Source organism: Capra hircus, chromosome 18, assembly GCF_001704415.2.
Source record: "Capra hircus breed San Clemente chromosome 18, ASM170441v1, whole genome shotgun sequence".
In the NCBI taxonomy this organism is placed as follows: Eukaryota; Metazoa; Chordata; class Mammalia; order Artiodactyla; family Bovidae; genus Capra; species Capra hircus.
Window position 1 is genome coordinate 37,724,542 of NC_030825.1, and position 15,063 is coordinate 37,739,604.

At 52.8% G+C, this 15,063-nt stretch overlaps 1 protein-coding gene across 2 annotated transcripts; it reads left to right on the top strand.

Moving 5' to 3' along the window:
- VPS4A (vacuolar protein sorting 4 homolog A) lies at window positions 2,534-13,323 on the top strand. Of its 2 annotated transcripts, none has more exons than XM_018062209.1 (11): window positions 2,534-2,738; window positions 6,566-6,677; window positions 6,778-6,925; window positions 8,174-8,235; window positions 8,362-8,481; window positions 8,949-9,105; window positions 9,633-9,781; window positions 10,108-10,189; window positions 10,408-10,627; window positions 11,612-11,752; window positions 12,461-13,323. In XM_018062209.1, exons 1-11 carry the CDS (start codon window positions 2,718-2,720, stop codon window positions 12,560-12,562), a joined length of 1,314 nt encoding a protein of 437 aa, XP_017917698.1. In that variant the 5' UTR covers window positions 2,534-2,717; the 3' UTR covers window positions 12,563-13,323. The 2 variants fall into 2 exon arrangements, with proteins under 2 accessions (XP_017917698.1, XP_017917699.1); XM_018062210.1 differs by having other exon boundaries at window positions 8,177-8,235.

The following is a 15,063-nucleotide window of genomic DNA, read 5'->3' on the forward strand; positions in this document are numbered from 1 at the left end:
TGCAACGAGAAAGCCACTGCAATGAGAAGCCCACACCCCACAACATGAGAAAGCCCAAGTGCAGCAATGAAGTCCCAGCACAGCCAAAAATAAGTAAATCTTTTAAAAAAAGTACAAGGAACTCCTGCATCCCCATCAGCCGCATTTCCCAATTGTTAACATTTTGCCACATTTGTTGCATTACCCTGTCCTCTTTTTCTGACATGATGCTCATCACCCTTAAATTCTCCAGTGTGTACTTTGCAAACACAGGGACACTCTCCTGTACTGCCACCCTGCAGCCCTCCCAATCAGGAAGTCAACTTTGGTTCAGCACTGCCACCCATCTACAGACCCCATTTAATAGTGCCACTCTTCCCAGCAATGAGTGTCTCCATTTCCTTCCTGGCACAGGATCCTATCCAGTATCACATGTGTTTTGTTGTCACATCTTAGCCTCTGCTGATGCCATTTTTAACTAGATTTAGGGCCACTCCAAACTCTTAAAAACTTAGTTTTTGTTTTAGTTCTACCACTGACCATCTGTGTGACAAGAACTTAATCACTGGATCAATCTGAGCTTTATCATACATTCAGTCGCACAGAGGAAAGTGAGGTGAGAGTTTCTCAGGGATCTTGCTAGGAGAGCAGTGCTCCATTTATTTTGGCATCAGTCACTTTGTGTGATATCTCAGTATAATTTTGCCCTGGCCTTACCTCTCCAAAATGTTACTAACCTAAACCTTGTTTTTATTCCTCCTCCCCCACACTGTTCTGCTCTCAACCAAGAAGCTCCTTAACAAATTGCTCAGAACCCATTCCTTGGCGTGAGCCAGTCTGATTTTATGAAGTCGTATGGGCTAAGCAGAGTTGACTTACTGGTCCAAGCTTGGGTTTACAACAAATGTCACACTCTCAGCATCATCAGAACCCAATAAAGTGCTGTATGAGAAAGAACAAATTATGCAGCCACTGTAGAGGACAGTGTGAAGGTTCCTTAAAAAAAAAAAAAATAGATTTACCATATGATCCAGCAATCCCACTCCTGGGCATATAGCCAGAAAAGATGAAAACTCTAATTTGAAAAGACACGTGCACCCCATTATTCATAGCAGCACTATTCACAATAACCAAGTCATGGAATCAACCTAAATGGCTGTTGACAGAGGAATGGATAAAGAAGATGAGGTACATATATACAATAGAATGCTACTTATCCATAAAAAAGCATGACATAGTGCCATTTGCAGTCAAATGGAGGAACCTGATGGACCTAGAGATGATCATGTACCTTCCAGGTGACTCAATAGTAAAGAATCCACCTACAATGCTGAAAACGAGAGTTTGATCCCTGGGTCGGGAATATCCCCTGGAGAAGGAAATGTCAACCCACTCCAGTATTCTTGCCAGGAAAATCCCACGGACAGAGAAGCCCAGAGGGCTACAGTCCATGAGGCCACAAAAGAGTCAAACACAACTTATAGACTATACAACAACAATGACAGAGATGATCATACAAAGTGAAGTCAGAAAGAGAAAGACAGATATACTACTTATAAGTGGAATCTCAAATGGTACAAGTGAATGTATTTACAAGACAGAAATAGTCATAGACATGAAAAACAAACTTACTAAAGCAGGAAAGGGGGATGGATGATAAATTAGGAATTTGGGATTAACAGATACACAAATTGTCACCTCTATACATTTATAGAGTTGCCACCCTTTATTACCTTTGTTCACTTGAAATGATTTCAAACCACCCTTACTCTCCTCAAACCACAGGCCTTCCACTTTCTCTCCCTCTATCAGCAGATTCTCTTTTCTTCTAATTCACCAAGAAAACAGAAGCCATCCAAAGGTACTCTCCTTACGTCTTGTTATCTTCTGCCCAGCGGAAGTAGGCATCTATCTTCTCCGCTCCCACTCTACTGTCTGCAGCCAATCCACCCACCTAGGCTTTAGTCCCATTCCCATTGGCTAGCTTTCTTTACTGGATTCTTCCTATTGGTTTTTAAACACGCTGCACTTCTGTTAATAACCAATCTGCTATGCTTAAGATCTCCTGGGTAGAGCCTCCAGCTTTGGAGACCTAAGAAAATCACTTTCCTAGGGAGAAAAGTAATATAAAGGAAAACAGAACTGGCTTTAGACAGAGCCACTGGCATCTTAATAACAGTAACCAGGGTCTAAGACCCAGTGTGGGGTACACTGTTTACATTAGCTCGCTCATTCATTTCCTCCAAAAGGCAGACAAGGCAGATACTAATTGTTATTATTAGTATAACTTATTAAACATCAGGAACCCAAAGCTCTGAGAAGTCAGGCTTATTGTGAGAGGAAAAACCTGCCCAATAGATGATGATTTATTTCAAGTGGGATGCAGGACTTGATTTCATTCCAGTGAGATTCTGGCCCCGCCCCCTGGGGGGGACCCAGTCTCGCCCCGCCCCCGACACGCCCCTTTGCTCACGCCCGGGTCCCGCAGCCTCGGCTGAGAGCTGCGGCCTGCAGTGCCGGCCGTGGCCGCTGGGGGACAGCCGCACGGCTCTGGCCCGACCGCTCTGGGCCGCGCTCCTCGCTCGCCCTCGGACTCCGCTCCGGCTGCGAGCGGCCGCCCTCCCCGCGCCCATCGCTGACCCATCGGGCTCTCCGCGCCGGACCAGCTCCTCGGCTCCCGGGGCAGGACCGAGGCCGCAAGCAGCGCCGCGGGGTGTGGGGCAGACCCAGGAGATGAAATGACAACGTCAACCCTCCAGGTACCTCGGCGCGGCCCAGCCCGGCTTACGGAGGCCGAAGGAGGCGCGGCGGGGCCTGCGGCCGGGCGGGCGGCCTCCTCCTAGCCGCGGCCTCGCGCCCCGGCCCGGTCGCTCTGTGCCCGTTTCTCTTTTCTCGCGCTCTGAACCATGGGTCGCTTCGCGTTTAGAATGCCTGGCCCGCTAGACCGGGCTGAGCCCCGAGGTTGCTGTGTGTAGCTGGCGACCCGGGGCTGCCTTGGGGATCAGCCTCACCCGGGCCTCACAAGAGACGTCCGGCAAGCTCGGGCCCGCGGTCGGGCTGCTGGATCTCCCTTCTTCTCCTCCTGCCTCCCTTCGAACAGGCCCCCGTTCCTTCCCCGGTCTCCAATTTCCTCTTCTCGGCCTAAGACCCTTCATTCATTCCTTGGATCGCGTCGGGTGGTGCTGGGGTGGCGCCACCTGGATGCATGACTGACCCGTCCTCCAGGTGCTGCTGGTCCTAGCTGGGCAGGGAAACAGGAGCGCGCTCTTGTCTCAGACCTGAGTTTGAATCTCAGTTCTGCCCCTCACTAGCATGTGACCTTGGGCTCGTTAGCTGATCTTGGAGTCTCGGGTTCCCTGTCAGTGAAATGGGGTGATGCCCTGTAGGGTTGTTGTGATAGTGGCTCTAGATCGAGTGATTCAGGTGAGGCATTCTTAACACAATGTCAGCAACATATTAAGTGCTCATTAAGTGGTGACAGGTACAGTGCTTCGGGGAGTTGGGCAAGAGGTCGAAGAAGAAGAGGCATTTGGGTCGGTAGTCAAAGAATGGGGGGATGGCAGATACCAGCAGGGATAGTTACTCCAGGTGGAGAGAAAGAGGGGAACAGAGGCATGGAATACAGTGGGTACTAGGCCTGGAATTTGCTGGTGTCCAGAGCCAAACCTTACCAGCTACCAGTGGAAGCTGTTATCACAGGGGTGGACCAACATGGCTTGCAGATCTCACCTTCCTAGGGCTTATGAGCTAAGAATGCCTTTTCCTTTTTTTTTTTTTTAAAGGAAAGCTTTATTAAGATATAACTCACACGCCATACAATTCACTCATTTAAAGTGTACAGTTCAATGCTTTTAGTATATTCAGAGGCTTCCCTGATAGCTCAGTTGGTAAAGAATCCCCCTGCAATGCAGGAGACCCCAGTTTGATTCCTGGGTTGGGAAGATCCTCTGGAGAAGGGATAGGCTACCCACTCCAGTATCCTTGGGCTTCCCTTGTGGCTCAGCTGGTAAAGAATCTGCCCACAATGCGGGAGACCTGGGTTTGATCCCTGGGTTGGGAAGATCCCCTGGAGAAGGGAAAGACTACCCACTCCAGTATTCTGGCCTGGAGAATTCCATGGAATGGACTGTATAGTCCGTGGAGTCACAAAGAACTGGACATGACTGAGTGACTTTCCCAGAGTTGTGCAGTCATTGCCACAATCACTTTTAGAACACTTTCATCACTCCAGAAAGAAATGCTGCCTCCTTGAGCAGTCACACTTCTCCAGCCCCCAACTGTCTATTTCTCTCAACCCTAGGCAACCACTAATCCATTCTCTGTTCCTAAGCATTTGTCTCATCTGGGCATTTCATATAAATGGAAGTATATATCATAATATGTGATCTTGTGTGATGGGTTCTTTCATTTTTGAAAAAAAAAATTATTTCATTTTATTTTTTGGCTGTCCTGGGTCTTCACTGCTGTGTGGGTTTTTCTCTAGTTGCAGAGAGCAGGTGCTACTCTCTGGGCCCAGGCTTCTCATTGTGGTGGTTTCTGTTGCTGCAAAGCACAGGCTCTCGGGTGTGAGGGCTTCAGCGGCTGTGGCTCCCAGGCTCTAGAGCACTGGCTCAGTAGTTGTGGTGCCCATCGCATGTGAGATCTTCCCGGATCAGGGGTCAAACCCCATGTCTCTTGCACTGGCAGGCGGGTTCCTTAACCACTGAGCCAGCAGGGAAGCCCCGGTTTTTACATTTTTTAGTGTCTGGAAAAAGGGATGTTTCATGATATGTGACAGTCATGAAATTGAAATTCCAGTGTCTGTGAAGTTTTATCGGAACCCATCCCTGCTCATTTCGTTTACGTACTGTCTCTGGTTGCCTTGGGGCTACAAAGGCAGAGTTGAGTGGTTGCAACAGAGATTATAGGGCAGGAGAGTCTAAAATATCCACATTCTGGTCCTTTATGGAAAGCTTACCATCTGTTAGCATGTCTTTGTTGCCCTTTCTTTCATCCTTATCCTCTGCCACACCTGTTACTAGAGACTGCACAGAGCTGACAGTTTTGTCGCCTTTCCCTCCTGTTAAGCTAAACTGTTTTGACTCTAAATTGCAACTCGCACCCCTTGTATGTGAAAAACTATGTATGGTTGCCGGAAGCGGTGAGTGTGCTCTGAGGTGCACTGAGGATCTCGGGGGGCAAGGGTGGGCCCGCTTTGCCGCCTGAGAAGCAGAGCATTCCTATAGTATCTCTCTGAACCCCTCTTTCAAAAAAGACCCAAGCAACGCGTGTAGAGTGGAAAAGGCCAAGGACCTGAAGGTGTGTTCTGGAGACGAGAAGCCGCCGGTGACAGGAACACCCCGTTTCATGTCTGTCTGAAGAGAGGCATCGCGGAGGACAGTAAACACATGAAGTTTGTGTTTAAGCTGATCATCCGGGAAGGTTCAGGGCTCCCAGCCATTATCTGTTTATAAGGAGTATAGGGAGCTAGAAAACAGTAGCTTTTCCTCATCTCTTCAAGCTGGTGAGATTGTGTGACATCAGCCTGGCCTGACCTGTCCCAGTCTGTTAGTTCTGTAGAACTCTCTGTGTCTTTCTGAGACTTCGTATTTTCAGATGAGAAAGGGCTGCACAAAGGCCCCGGGCCCTGCCAAGAGCTAGTCAGGAGGCTTATTGTTCGCTGTGTGGCCAGTGGTCTCTGCCTGCCTGCTGTCTAGTGCTGTCTCAGTTTGAAGAGGATAATTCTGGTGGTGCTTCCCAGCTTGGTGAAGCCATGGTTTCTAAAACTGGATGTGTAGGTGTGGGGCAGATGCCTGAGAGATCCAGCAGGCTTTCAGTTCGGTCCAGAGCACAGGCCTGTGGGATTTAGCAGGTTCACAAAGACACTCTTGCAGAGTCCTTAGGAGGGTCTGGAAGCTCACTCCCCACCACTGGCAGCACATAGATGCCTTTGAGGTACGCAGGCACTTTTCTTCCTTGAGGTATCGATGTATTGAGTCACGTGGCTAAGCATCCCTTCCCTAGGAATCAACTTTAAGGAAACTGTCTTTTCTTTTGAGCCTAGAGAAGTGAGTTGGGCTAATACAAAAAAGTAGAGATCCCTTTAAGATCCCTTTAAGTCCATATCATAAAACTGTCAGGTTGATGAAGGACTTTCCTAGCTGGCTGGGTCCTTTCTGGACCACAAGTTCAAGGACAGTTTCTGGCCTCCATGCTGACCAGCGCAGCAATCAGTTGGTTTTGCTGTTTGCCCTGTTGCGGGCTCTCAGTCCAGCTCTATTTCTCTTTCCCCTGAAATTGCGAAATAGAAAATGAACTCTCCTTTTGAGCCCTAACCTGATATACTTGATCAGGCTTCCTTCCGCATCACTGAGAAGGCAGTTGCTTTTAACTGTATGAGTGTATTGTGAAGCGGGACAGCTGTCTTTTAAAGCTTCCTTTCAAGGCCTTTGTAGTTGATGTTGGACAAGTAGGCCAACATAAAGGTCTGCAGCTGATGGATTCCCGGGCCTGGCAATATCTCTTATCAGTGTACTCCTGCTGCCCAGAACCCAGGGGCTTTCTGGATCTCGTGGGAAGCACTGGGTTGTGTGTTTTGCCTTTCCAGAAAGCCATTGATCTGGTGACAAAAGCCACAGAAGAGGATAAAGCCAAGAATTACGAGGAGGCGCTCCGGCTCTACCAGCATGCCGTGGAGTACTTCCTGCACGCTATCAAATGTGAGTCCCCCACAGGGCCCTCCCTAGCCTCAGAGCCCCGGTGAGAGGAGGGCAGGCACACGGAGCTCACAGGGGCCCCTCCGCGGTTCCCCTTCTGCAGATGAAGCACACAGTGACAAAGCCAAGGAGAGCATTCGAGCCAAGTGCATGCAGTACCTGGACCGGGCGGAGAAGCTGAAGGATTACTTACGAAACAAAGAGAAGCATGGCAAGAAGCCAGTCAAGGAGAATCAAAGCGAGAGTAAGGGGTGAGTACGGAGGAGTGGAGGACCCTCGGGGGCCGGCACCCCTGCGAGCAGGGTCCGTTTCCTACGTCGCTGTCATCTTGGTGCTGTCCTTTGGGGAATTCTACTTGTAATAGAGATGATGCCTGCAGCTGCCTTCACCGAGCCCTTTTTTTTGCTTTTTTTTTCACTTTTTTTTTTTTTTTCCCCCCACCAAGCCCTTTACAGGAAACATACATCCGTTGTCTCACTAGATCTGTATGGAAAAGCTGTGGGCAGGGTAGGGGGTCAGCCCTGGACTCTGCAGCCAGACTGTCAGGATCCAGCCTGGCTCTGCCACTTCCTAGTCATGTGACCCTGTATAAGCGCCATGACCCTGCTGGGCCTGCAGGTTCCTCATCTGTAGGAGGAGGAAGGTAGTGGAACTTCCCTCCCAGTGTTGCCCTAAGGAGCAAATGAGATAATGCAGGAAAAGCCCAGAGAAGAGAGCTTGGAGCACAGTAGGGATCAAATAAGTGCCAGCTGTGTTATCAGAGGTTCTCATCTTCACGTGATGGACAGCGGCAGGCTCAGAGAGGTTCAGGGATGGCTGTGGTTATAGAGCTGTTACGTGATGCAGTCTGGACCCAGACCTGGGGCCTCTGTTTTGGACTCTACAGCCAGCATTCCCTCCACAGCCTGTCACCTCACACCTGTGGTTTGAGCACAAAGGCCAATGATGTCCTGGAGGTGAAGGGAGGGTGCGCAGCCCAGAGCTGAGTAGGAGAGAGAAGGGTGACGTGTCAGCTCTGCCCCCGACCTCCGAGGGGGCAGCTCTGCTCCTGGGTTGAGAGGACCCGCCCAGGGGCCTGGAAGGGTTCTGAGGATGACATGTGACTTGTGTCCAGATCGGGCTCAGCCCTGGAGACACAGCCACATCCTGTCCTGCTGGGAGTCCCTGTGAAAGGCCAGGGGCAGCTCCCAGTGCTTGCCCGGCTGCTCTTGAAGTCCAGCCAGAGCACAGGCCTTCTAGAGAGCGCACACATCTCAGTTCTCTGCCCTTCATGAAGAAGCGAGCGTTGGTGAGGAGAGTGTTTCCTGGAGGATCCAGAGGGCTACAACGTGTCGCCCCGACATCCTTGGGGTGCCTTGTCTGCGGACCTCTCAGCCACTGTCAAGAAAGGAAAGTGTCTGTTTAGCACTAGGCTGGCCGTCAGAGCCTGGCCTCACTCTCTGAGCCTCCTTGCTCGCTGCCTCTCACTCCAGCCTGTTGTCTTCTGTCTCCTTTCCCAGCAGCGATAGTGACAGTGAAGGGGATAATCCAGAGAAAAAGAAATTGCAAGAGCAGCTGATGGGTAAGCAGCCTGAGGCCCGTGGTGGTGGGAGGGGGCGAGGGTGGTGGTGGTGGGTGGTGGTGGGTGGTGGCAGGGACCCCCAGATGGGTCAGGCTCCAGGTCGAAGGCTCCGTCTTGGTCCTGCAGGTGCCGTCGTGATGGAGAAGCCCAACATCCGGTGGAATGATGTGGCTGGGCTGGAGGGAGCCAAGGAGGCCCTCAAAGAAGCTGTCATTTTGCCAATTAAATTCCCGCACTTGTTCACAGGTAAGAGTTAAGCCACTTTAGGCCTCAGTGCACAAAAGTCAGGCTTCTGAGAGCTCCAGCTCAGGGCCCCCATGATGCAGACATCCCGGGGGTAGGTGGCAACTCAGCTCCCTTCGTCCCAGCAGGTGAGGTCCAGGGCCGGCTCACCGCGCTCACCTACTCCTTGGCTTCTTTCCACGTCAGAGACACTTTTGTGACTAGAACTTTGAATCGTTCCAGTGGTAGGCAGGGTCAGGAACCAGCGCCAGCCAGTGTCACTTTGCCGGGTCCCAGGGGTCAGGAGCCAGGGCCAGGACCAAGCTCTTGGCAGGTGATTTAGTTGCCTTGACTCTTCTGCTCCTACAGCAAAGTCGTCTCGTAGAGCTTTTTATTCCCGGCCATATTTTCCGTGACTCCGGCCCCTCTGCTTTTTCCTCTCCCTTTCCCCAGCCAGGAAGAAGCTCACTCAAGTTCATTCTTTCTCATAGGCAAGCGTACCCCTTGGCGGGGGATACTGCTCTTTGGACCGCCCGGCACAGGGAAATCCTACCTGGCCAAAGCAGTGGCAACGGAGGCCAACAACTCCACCTTCTTCTCTGTGTCCTCCTCAGACTTGATGTCTAAGTGGCTGGGGGAGAGCGAGAAGTGAGTCCACCCAGGCTCCGCTCCCACGGCGGCTGCCGTGGCTGCTCACGGTCCGGCTTCCCTGCCCTTGGACTCGCCTCCCAGAGGCGCCGGGAGAGGGGTGTCTTGTTAGCTTGTCAGGTGGGACACTGTCCTGACAGAGCCAGCCGAGACTGGAAAGTCACTGGGAGCCATGAGTCCACATGAGGGGAAAGGAAAGGCACTCACAGTAACTGGGTTTCAGCTAAGTGTCCTCCGTTGGGGACTTTATACAGTTAACTTATTCCCTATACCGGCTCCCATTTTGCAGATGAGGAGACTGAGGCTGAGAGGAAAGGAAGGGACTGTCCTTGTCCAGAGCTAATGAGCAGGGCTGCCGGGATTCAAGACTGATGCTGAGGCTTGCTCTTCCTCCCAGTGTAGGGCTGCCCAAGGACTTGTTACTACTGCTTTTTCTGTCGACTCAGCCTCTCCAAGGGAAGGGTGAGAGGAGGGTGGTGCCAGGGGCCTGGGTTGGGCCGGAATCCCACCTGTGTCTCCCCTCACAGGCTAGTCAAGAACCTGTTCGAGCTGGCCCGGCAGCACAAGCCCTCCATCATCTTCATCGACGAGGTGGATTCACTCTGTGGATCCCGCAACGAGAATGAGAGCGAGGCTGCCCGCAGGATCAAAACGGAGTTCCTAGTCCAGATGCAGGGTGCGTGCCAATCCCGAGCCCTGAAGCCAGCCCTGGGCTTTGGTATTTAGCTGTAGCTGAATCTGACTGCTCTTAACAGTGGAGGGACTAGCAGAGAAGCAGTTCTTAACTCCCTCTCATTGTGGCCTTGGCCGCCCGCCTCTCTGCCCCTCCCGAGGTGGGCAGGGCTGTGGGGCTTGTATCCCAGTAAGCCTTGCCAGGGCCCTGATGGGGGTATCCGGGGACAGCTCCAGTTCAGGACACAGAGCCCCCAAGGTCCTTCACCCCGGGTCCTGACTGAGCCTGGCAGGTGCTGAGTTGGTGTCTGTGTTTCCCTTTGTCCACAGGGGTGGGGAACAACAATGATGGGACTCTGGTGCTAGGTGCCACAAACATCCCGTGGGTGTTGGACTCAGCCATTAGAAGGAGGTGAGTCTTCCCTGGAGGAGCCCAGGGCCGAGGTCTGTCTCCAGCCGTGGTCAGCCTGCAGCTGGCAGCAGGCATGTTAGCTGGACCCTGTTTCTCTGGCGGTTTCTCCGAGTCTGCAGAGCCCTTAGTGAGGCCGGCTTCTGGAGGGCCTCCGAGCCTCTCCGTTGAGACCGTCCCACCTTCCGCTTTCAAGTCCTGCCGTGTGCTTGGCTCTCTAGGTTTGAAAAGCGAATTTATATCCCATTGCCGGAGGAGGCTGCCCGTGCCCAGATGTTCCGATTGCATCTGGGGAGCACTCCTCACAACCTCACAGAGGCCAACATCCACGAGCTGGCCCGGAAGACAGAAGGCTACTCGGGCGCAGACATCAGTGTCATTGTGCGGGACTCCCTCATGCAGCCTGTGAGGAAAGTGCAGTCAGCAACACACTTCAAAAAGGTGAGCGGGCCCACAGGGAGCCGCTTAGAAAGTGTCACAGGAAAGGGGGTGCTGGCTCTCTGGCTGCTTGGGTGACAGCGCGTCTTGGGAGCCAAGGTTAAGTGCCTTCAGGGGCAGGGCTGTACCTGCTCCACAACCCCCGCAATGCTGGCTTGAGGGCAACCACCTCGAATCGGGTGATGCCAGAGGACAGGGCGCCGTGACCACCACCCCCGCCACCCGTGCCAGCCCTGTGCTAATGCTTGTGGTGGGCCCTGCTGCGTGTCTGAAAGCGAGGGGCATAAAATGGCACACCACGCAGAGGAAGTGCATGCGTGCGTAGATGGCTGTCAGGGGCACTGCGGACACTGCGGGCTCTGCTCTGCGTGCTGGGGAGACCCCTGTGACCACAGCCGACGGAAACCCTTACCCGAGCCTCATTCCTAGTCGGGGAGACAGACAGCAAAGACTCCTTTCTTAAGGGTGATGGGGGAAACAGCCAGGGAGGGAGGTCTGATGTTCTGCGATTGGGAGGGGGTGTGGGTAGGTTGCACCCTTAATGGACGGGGCACCCTGGGTGAACTGAGTCAGGAATTGAAGGATGTAAGCGTTGAGCCCTGGAGATCCTTGGGGAAATGTTGCCAATGGAGTAGGCAGCCTTTGGTTGGAAAAACACTTGACGTCACCACGTTCATGATAAGATTTGATGGAGTTGATGAGTTAAGGAAGCTTTCTAGGCCTTTGGGTCACAGATTACGGTTCTGGAAAACAACAGCTGGAACAGCATGCTGATCGCAAACCTCTGAAATTGGATTTGGAGCCACCCAGACTCCCAGAGCCCAAGAGTTTGAAGGGGCCCATCAGTCAGATCAGACTGCTGACCTAGAAACCCAAGCCTTCGTCCACATCACGCTGTCACCTTCTTCTCAGGGCTCAGAAACCTGAGGTGTCCCCAGATGCCAAGGGGCAGCCCCTCCAGCCAGTCAGGCTCCTGTTTGGTTTCAGGTCTGTGGCCCTTCCCGCACCAACCCTAGCATTATGATCGATGACCTCCTGACCCCATGCTCACCGGGGGACCCAGGGGCCATGGAGATGACTTGGATGGACGTCCCTGGTGACAAACTCCTAGAGCCTGTGGTTTGCATGGTAAGTGGCTGGCTGGGAGAGAGGACTACAGAGAGCCCAGGAACCTGGGGGTTTCGGTCCAAGCATAAAAGCTGCTCCTCCCCTTCCATGTTCTGTGCTGTGTGGCTCCTCCTAGGCAGAATGGTCTTTGGGGCTCTGGAGCTGGCGCTCCTTATACAGACTCAGTGGGGACCCAGGATGGAGGCCCTAGTGTTAGAATTCTATCTTCTTCAACAGGAAGAGTAAAGGCCAGGTGAGGACTGCTTTTTTGGTCCCTTTGAGGTTGGCCTTCTTACCCAGAAGGAACCAGTAACTGTCTTTAACACTGTTGATTTGGTGTGGTTGCACAGGCAGCCACTCAGCTCACTGTTCCTGGCCTCTCCTTATCTCAGCCTTGCCAGTGGTCTTGCCTGTCCTGTGAGGCGGTGTCAGGCAAGATCACTGGGCCTGGTGTGGTGGGAGTGCACTTACAAAGAGCTTCTCACAGGAGTTGAGATAACAGAAACTTAAGATTCCCTCAACCGGAAGTAGGCCGTCTAGAAATGTCATGGGTTGCCCCAGGAGGCCTTCGGACAGAAGCCAGGCAGTGGGAGTTCTGCATCTGGGACTTGGGGGTGACCTCAGAGGCAGGGCTCTCCCACCCCTCTTCCCAGCCTGGGCTGTGTGGGGCTGAGACTCAGGTGGGCGTGGAGCCCAGCCCCCATCACCTGCCTGCACCTCTCTTTGCAGTCGGACATGCTCCGGTCCTTGGCCACCACTCGGCCCACTGTGAATGCAGAAGACCTCCTGAAAGTGAAGAAGTTCTCAGAGGACTTTGGACAGGAGAGTTAAAAGCTTCTTCACTTGCCTGATGGTGAAGGTGGGAGGTTGATTGGGGTCAGTCCACGGTACTCCCCAGGTCAGTGGCCACACAGAGCTCCAGGGCTCGTCCCAAGGCTGCTGCAGCGAACCCCTGCTGACTGGCCGTCAGTGGGGGAGCAGGAAGGAAGGGCCTCCCCGCCGCGGAGTCGCAGAAGCACATACGGTACCTGGGGTGTACTGGCTCTTCCTGCTTCCTCCTCCTCCTCTTCTGGATGCTCACCATCTCCTTGTCCTGCCCCTTCCCATGGTGGTTTTTTAAGCCATTCTTTGTTCCCCTAAATTAATGCTGCTTGGATTTTTGACTTGTTTATAAATTTAAAACCTGCCCGAGGCATCGGGGAGTGGGAGTGGCCCCGGCCTTGGAGTTGGCGCAGCGGCCCTTCAGAATGGCTGCCCAGTGCCCCCCGCGGCCCCTCCCTTCCAGATCCAAGTATCGCTCCGAGTGAACAGAATGGCTATTGCCCGGGGTCCCCAGTCCAGACTCTGCCTCTGTGGGCCACGAGTAAAGCCAAGGCATCCGCTTCCTCCGGGCCCTGTGTCCTCCCTGCAGGAGGAGGATGGTTTTTGTGAGCACAAAGCTGTGTAGATCAGACCGAGGGAATGCAGTCAGGCAGGTGTCACTGCTGCCTCTTTTTTAATCCCTCTGAATGTGAGAACACTGAGGCCAGCCACTGCCCCGGGTCCCTGTCCTGGAAGCGGGCTAATAAACCCTTTTCATTTCTTGAGCCACCTGAGAGTGCTCTCATCTTTGACTCCTGTCTGGGGGCTCCTTGAAGGCCACACTTGCTTCCCCTAGAAAGACCCTCTGGTCTCTGCTCTCTTCTCTTCAGTGGAGCTGCAAGTAAACAGGAACGTCACCAGTGGCTGCAGTTCCGGGCCTGTTCTGTCGCGTTCACGAGACCTTTCTTCCCCCAAGGCCTTGGAAGTGGGGGTGTGTTTCAGGGACCTGGGCAGTTCCTGTTCAACCTCCAGAGGAGAGGCTGCAAGCTGAGAGGCCTATGCTCTAGACACGGCCTGCGGTTGTGCTTTGGTTTGGTCTGCTGCTAACATTTAAAAGTCAAGAGCTGACAAAAATTGAGATCTCTGGCTTGTGAAGCAGATTAGGGAAACACTGGGCCTGCATCCAGGGTCTGCCTTCTTCGTCAGGGGACTGTGCCCCTCCGGCTCACCCTCCCGACCCGGACTGCCTCACTCCTTGGCATTTCCTGTCCAGCCCCGGTGGCCCCTTGAGTTTGTGATTCCTGGAAGTGAGGCAGCCACGGCTCCAGAGCTGGTGGCAGGCCTGGGAGTACTGTCTGAGGGGCGGCAGGAACAGCCTGGGATCCGGTTGCTGTAGCTCTCCTCCCCCTCCCAAACAGTGTCAGTATCTTCGAACAGAATGGCCCATGACTGATGAGACGTGGTTTCCTCTTGATGATGTTAGCATTGCACTGTGGTGTCTCTTTGGTCTGGGTAGAGGTGTCTGCTGAATTCAGCCAGCTTTTCCTCAGTTCCGTGAAGGCTTCGGCGCAGTGCTCCTCTCCAGTGCAGTGGGCCAGCCCTGCTCTTGTTACCTGGAGTGTCAGCAGGCCTGACCTCCAGATGGTGCTGTGCTGGGTTGGGGGAGCTGTGTCACTTGCTGGAGAGTTTCCACATCATGTTCCTGATTAGTTAGTTATGGACCCTCAGCCACCAGTTACCATTTGAAAATACCATTCAAAAACTAACTACTGGCCACCCCCTCCCTGTGCTGTTTCATTTTAGTCAGTTGTGTTTCGTTACCTTTATTTGAAATGGAAGGCCCTTGCCTTTTTTTTTCTTCAACCTGCTTCCTTCTTGCTGCTGCTTGAACACATTGGCAAGTCATAGGGGTTAGCAGAAACTGGAGGGCTGCTGGGGCTCATCGCCACAGTTCTCATCACAGTTGCCCTGCCTTCCCACTTCTCTCTCTACCCTGAGTGACAGGGCAAACACTTGTCTTGTTCGCTGCCGAGGCTGGCAGTGGTGACACTCAACATGGCTAGTAAGTGCAGAGGACCTTCCTTCCCTAAGCGCTTACTCTGCACTTCACTTCCTCCCTACCTGGGGATTCCATTCTTCACCCTCTGCCTACACTGATTTACACTGTGGAAGCTGACTTCTAAAACTTTCATTAGCTCAAGGCGCTGAATCATGTGTATGGTTTTGCAGCTGATCTATCTGCCCAAGATGGAAGAGAGTTTCTTCCTCGTAAAGGCAAGGATTTGTTCTTTGGGTTGTACTGTCTTGGGTTAATTGAACAAATCCATCCTTGTTTATTACAACCATAAATCTCATCTATTGTCAGCAACAGAATCTCAGGCTTTCCCCAAGGTCCACATTGAGCAGTCATTTTCCTTTGGGCCTTAAGTCAGAAAGTGTCCAGCAGATAACTACCAATCTGTATAACAAAGCCATGATTAAGGACTGTTAACCTCAGGGCCTGTAAGGAACCTTCAGAATGTTTTAATGCC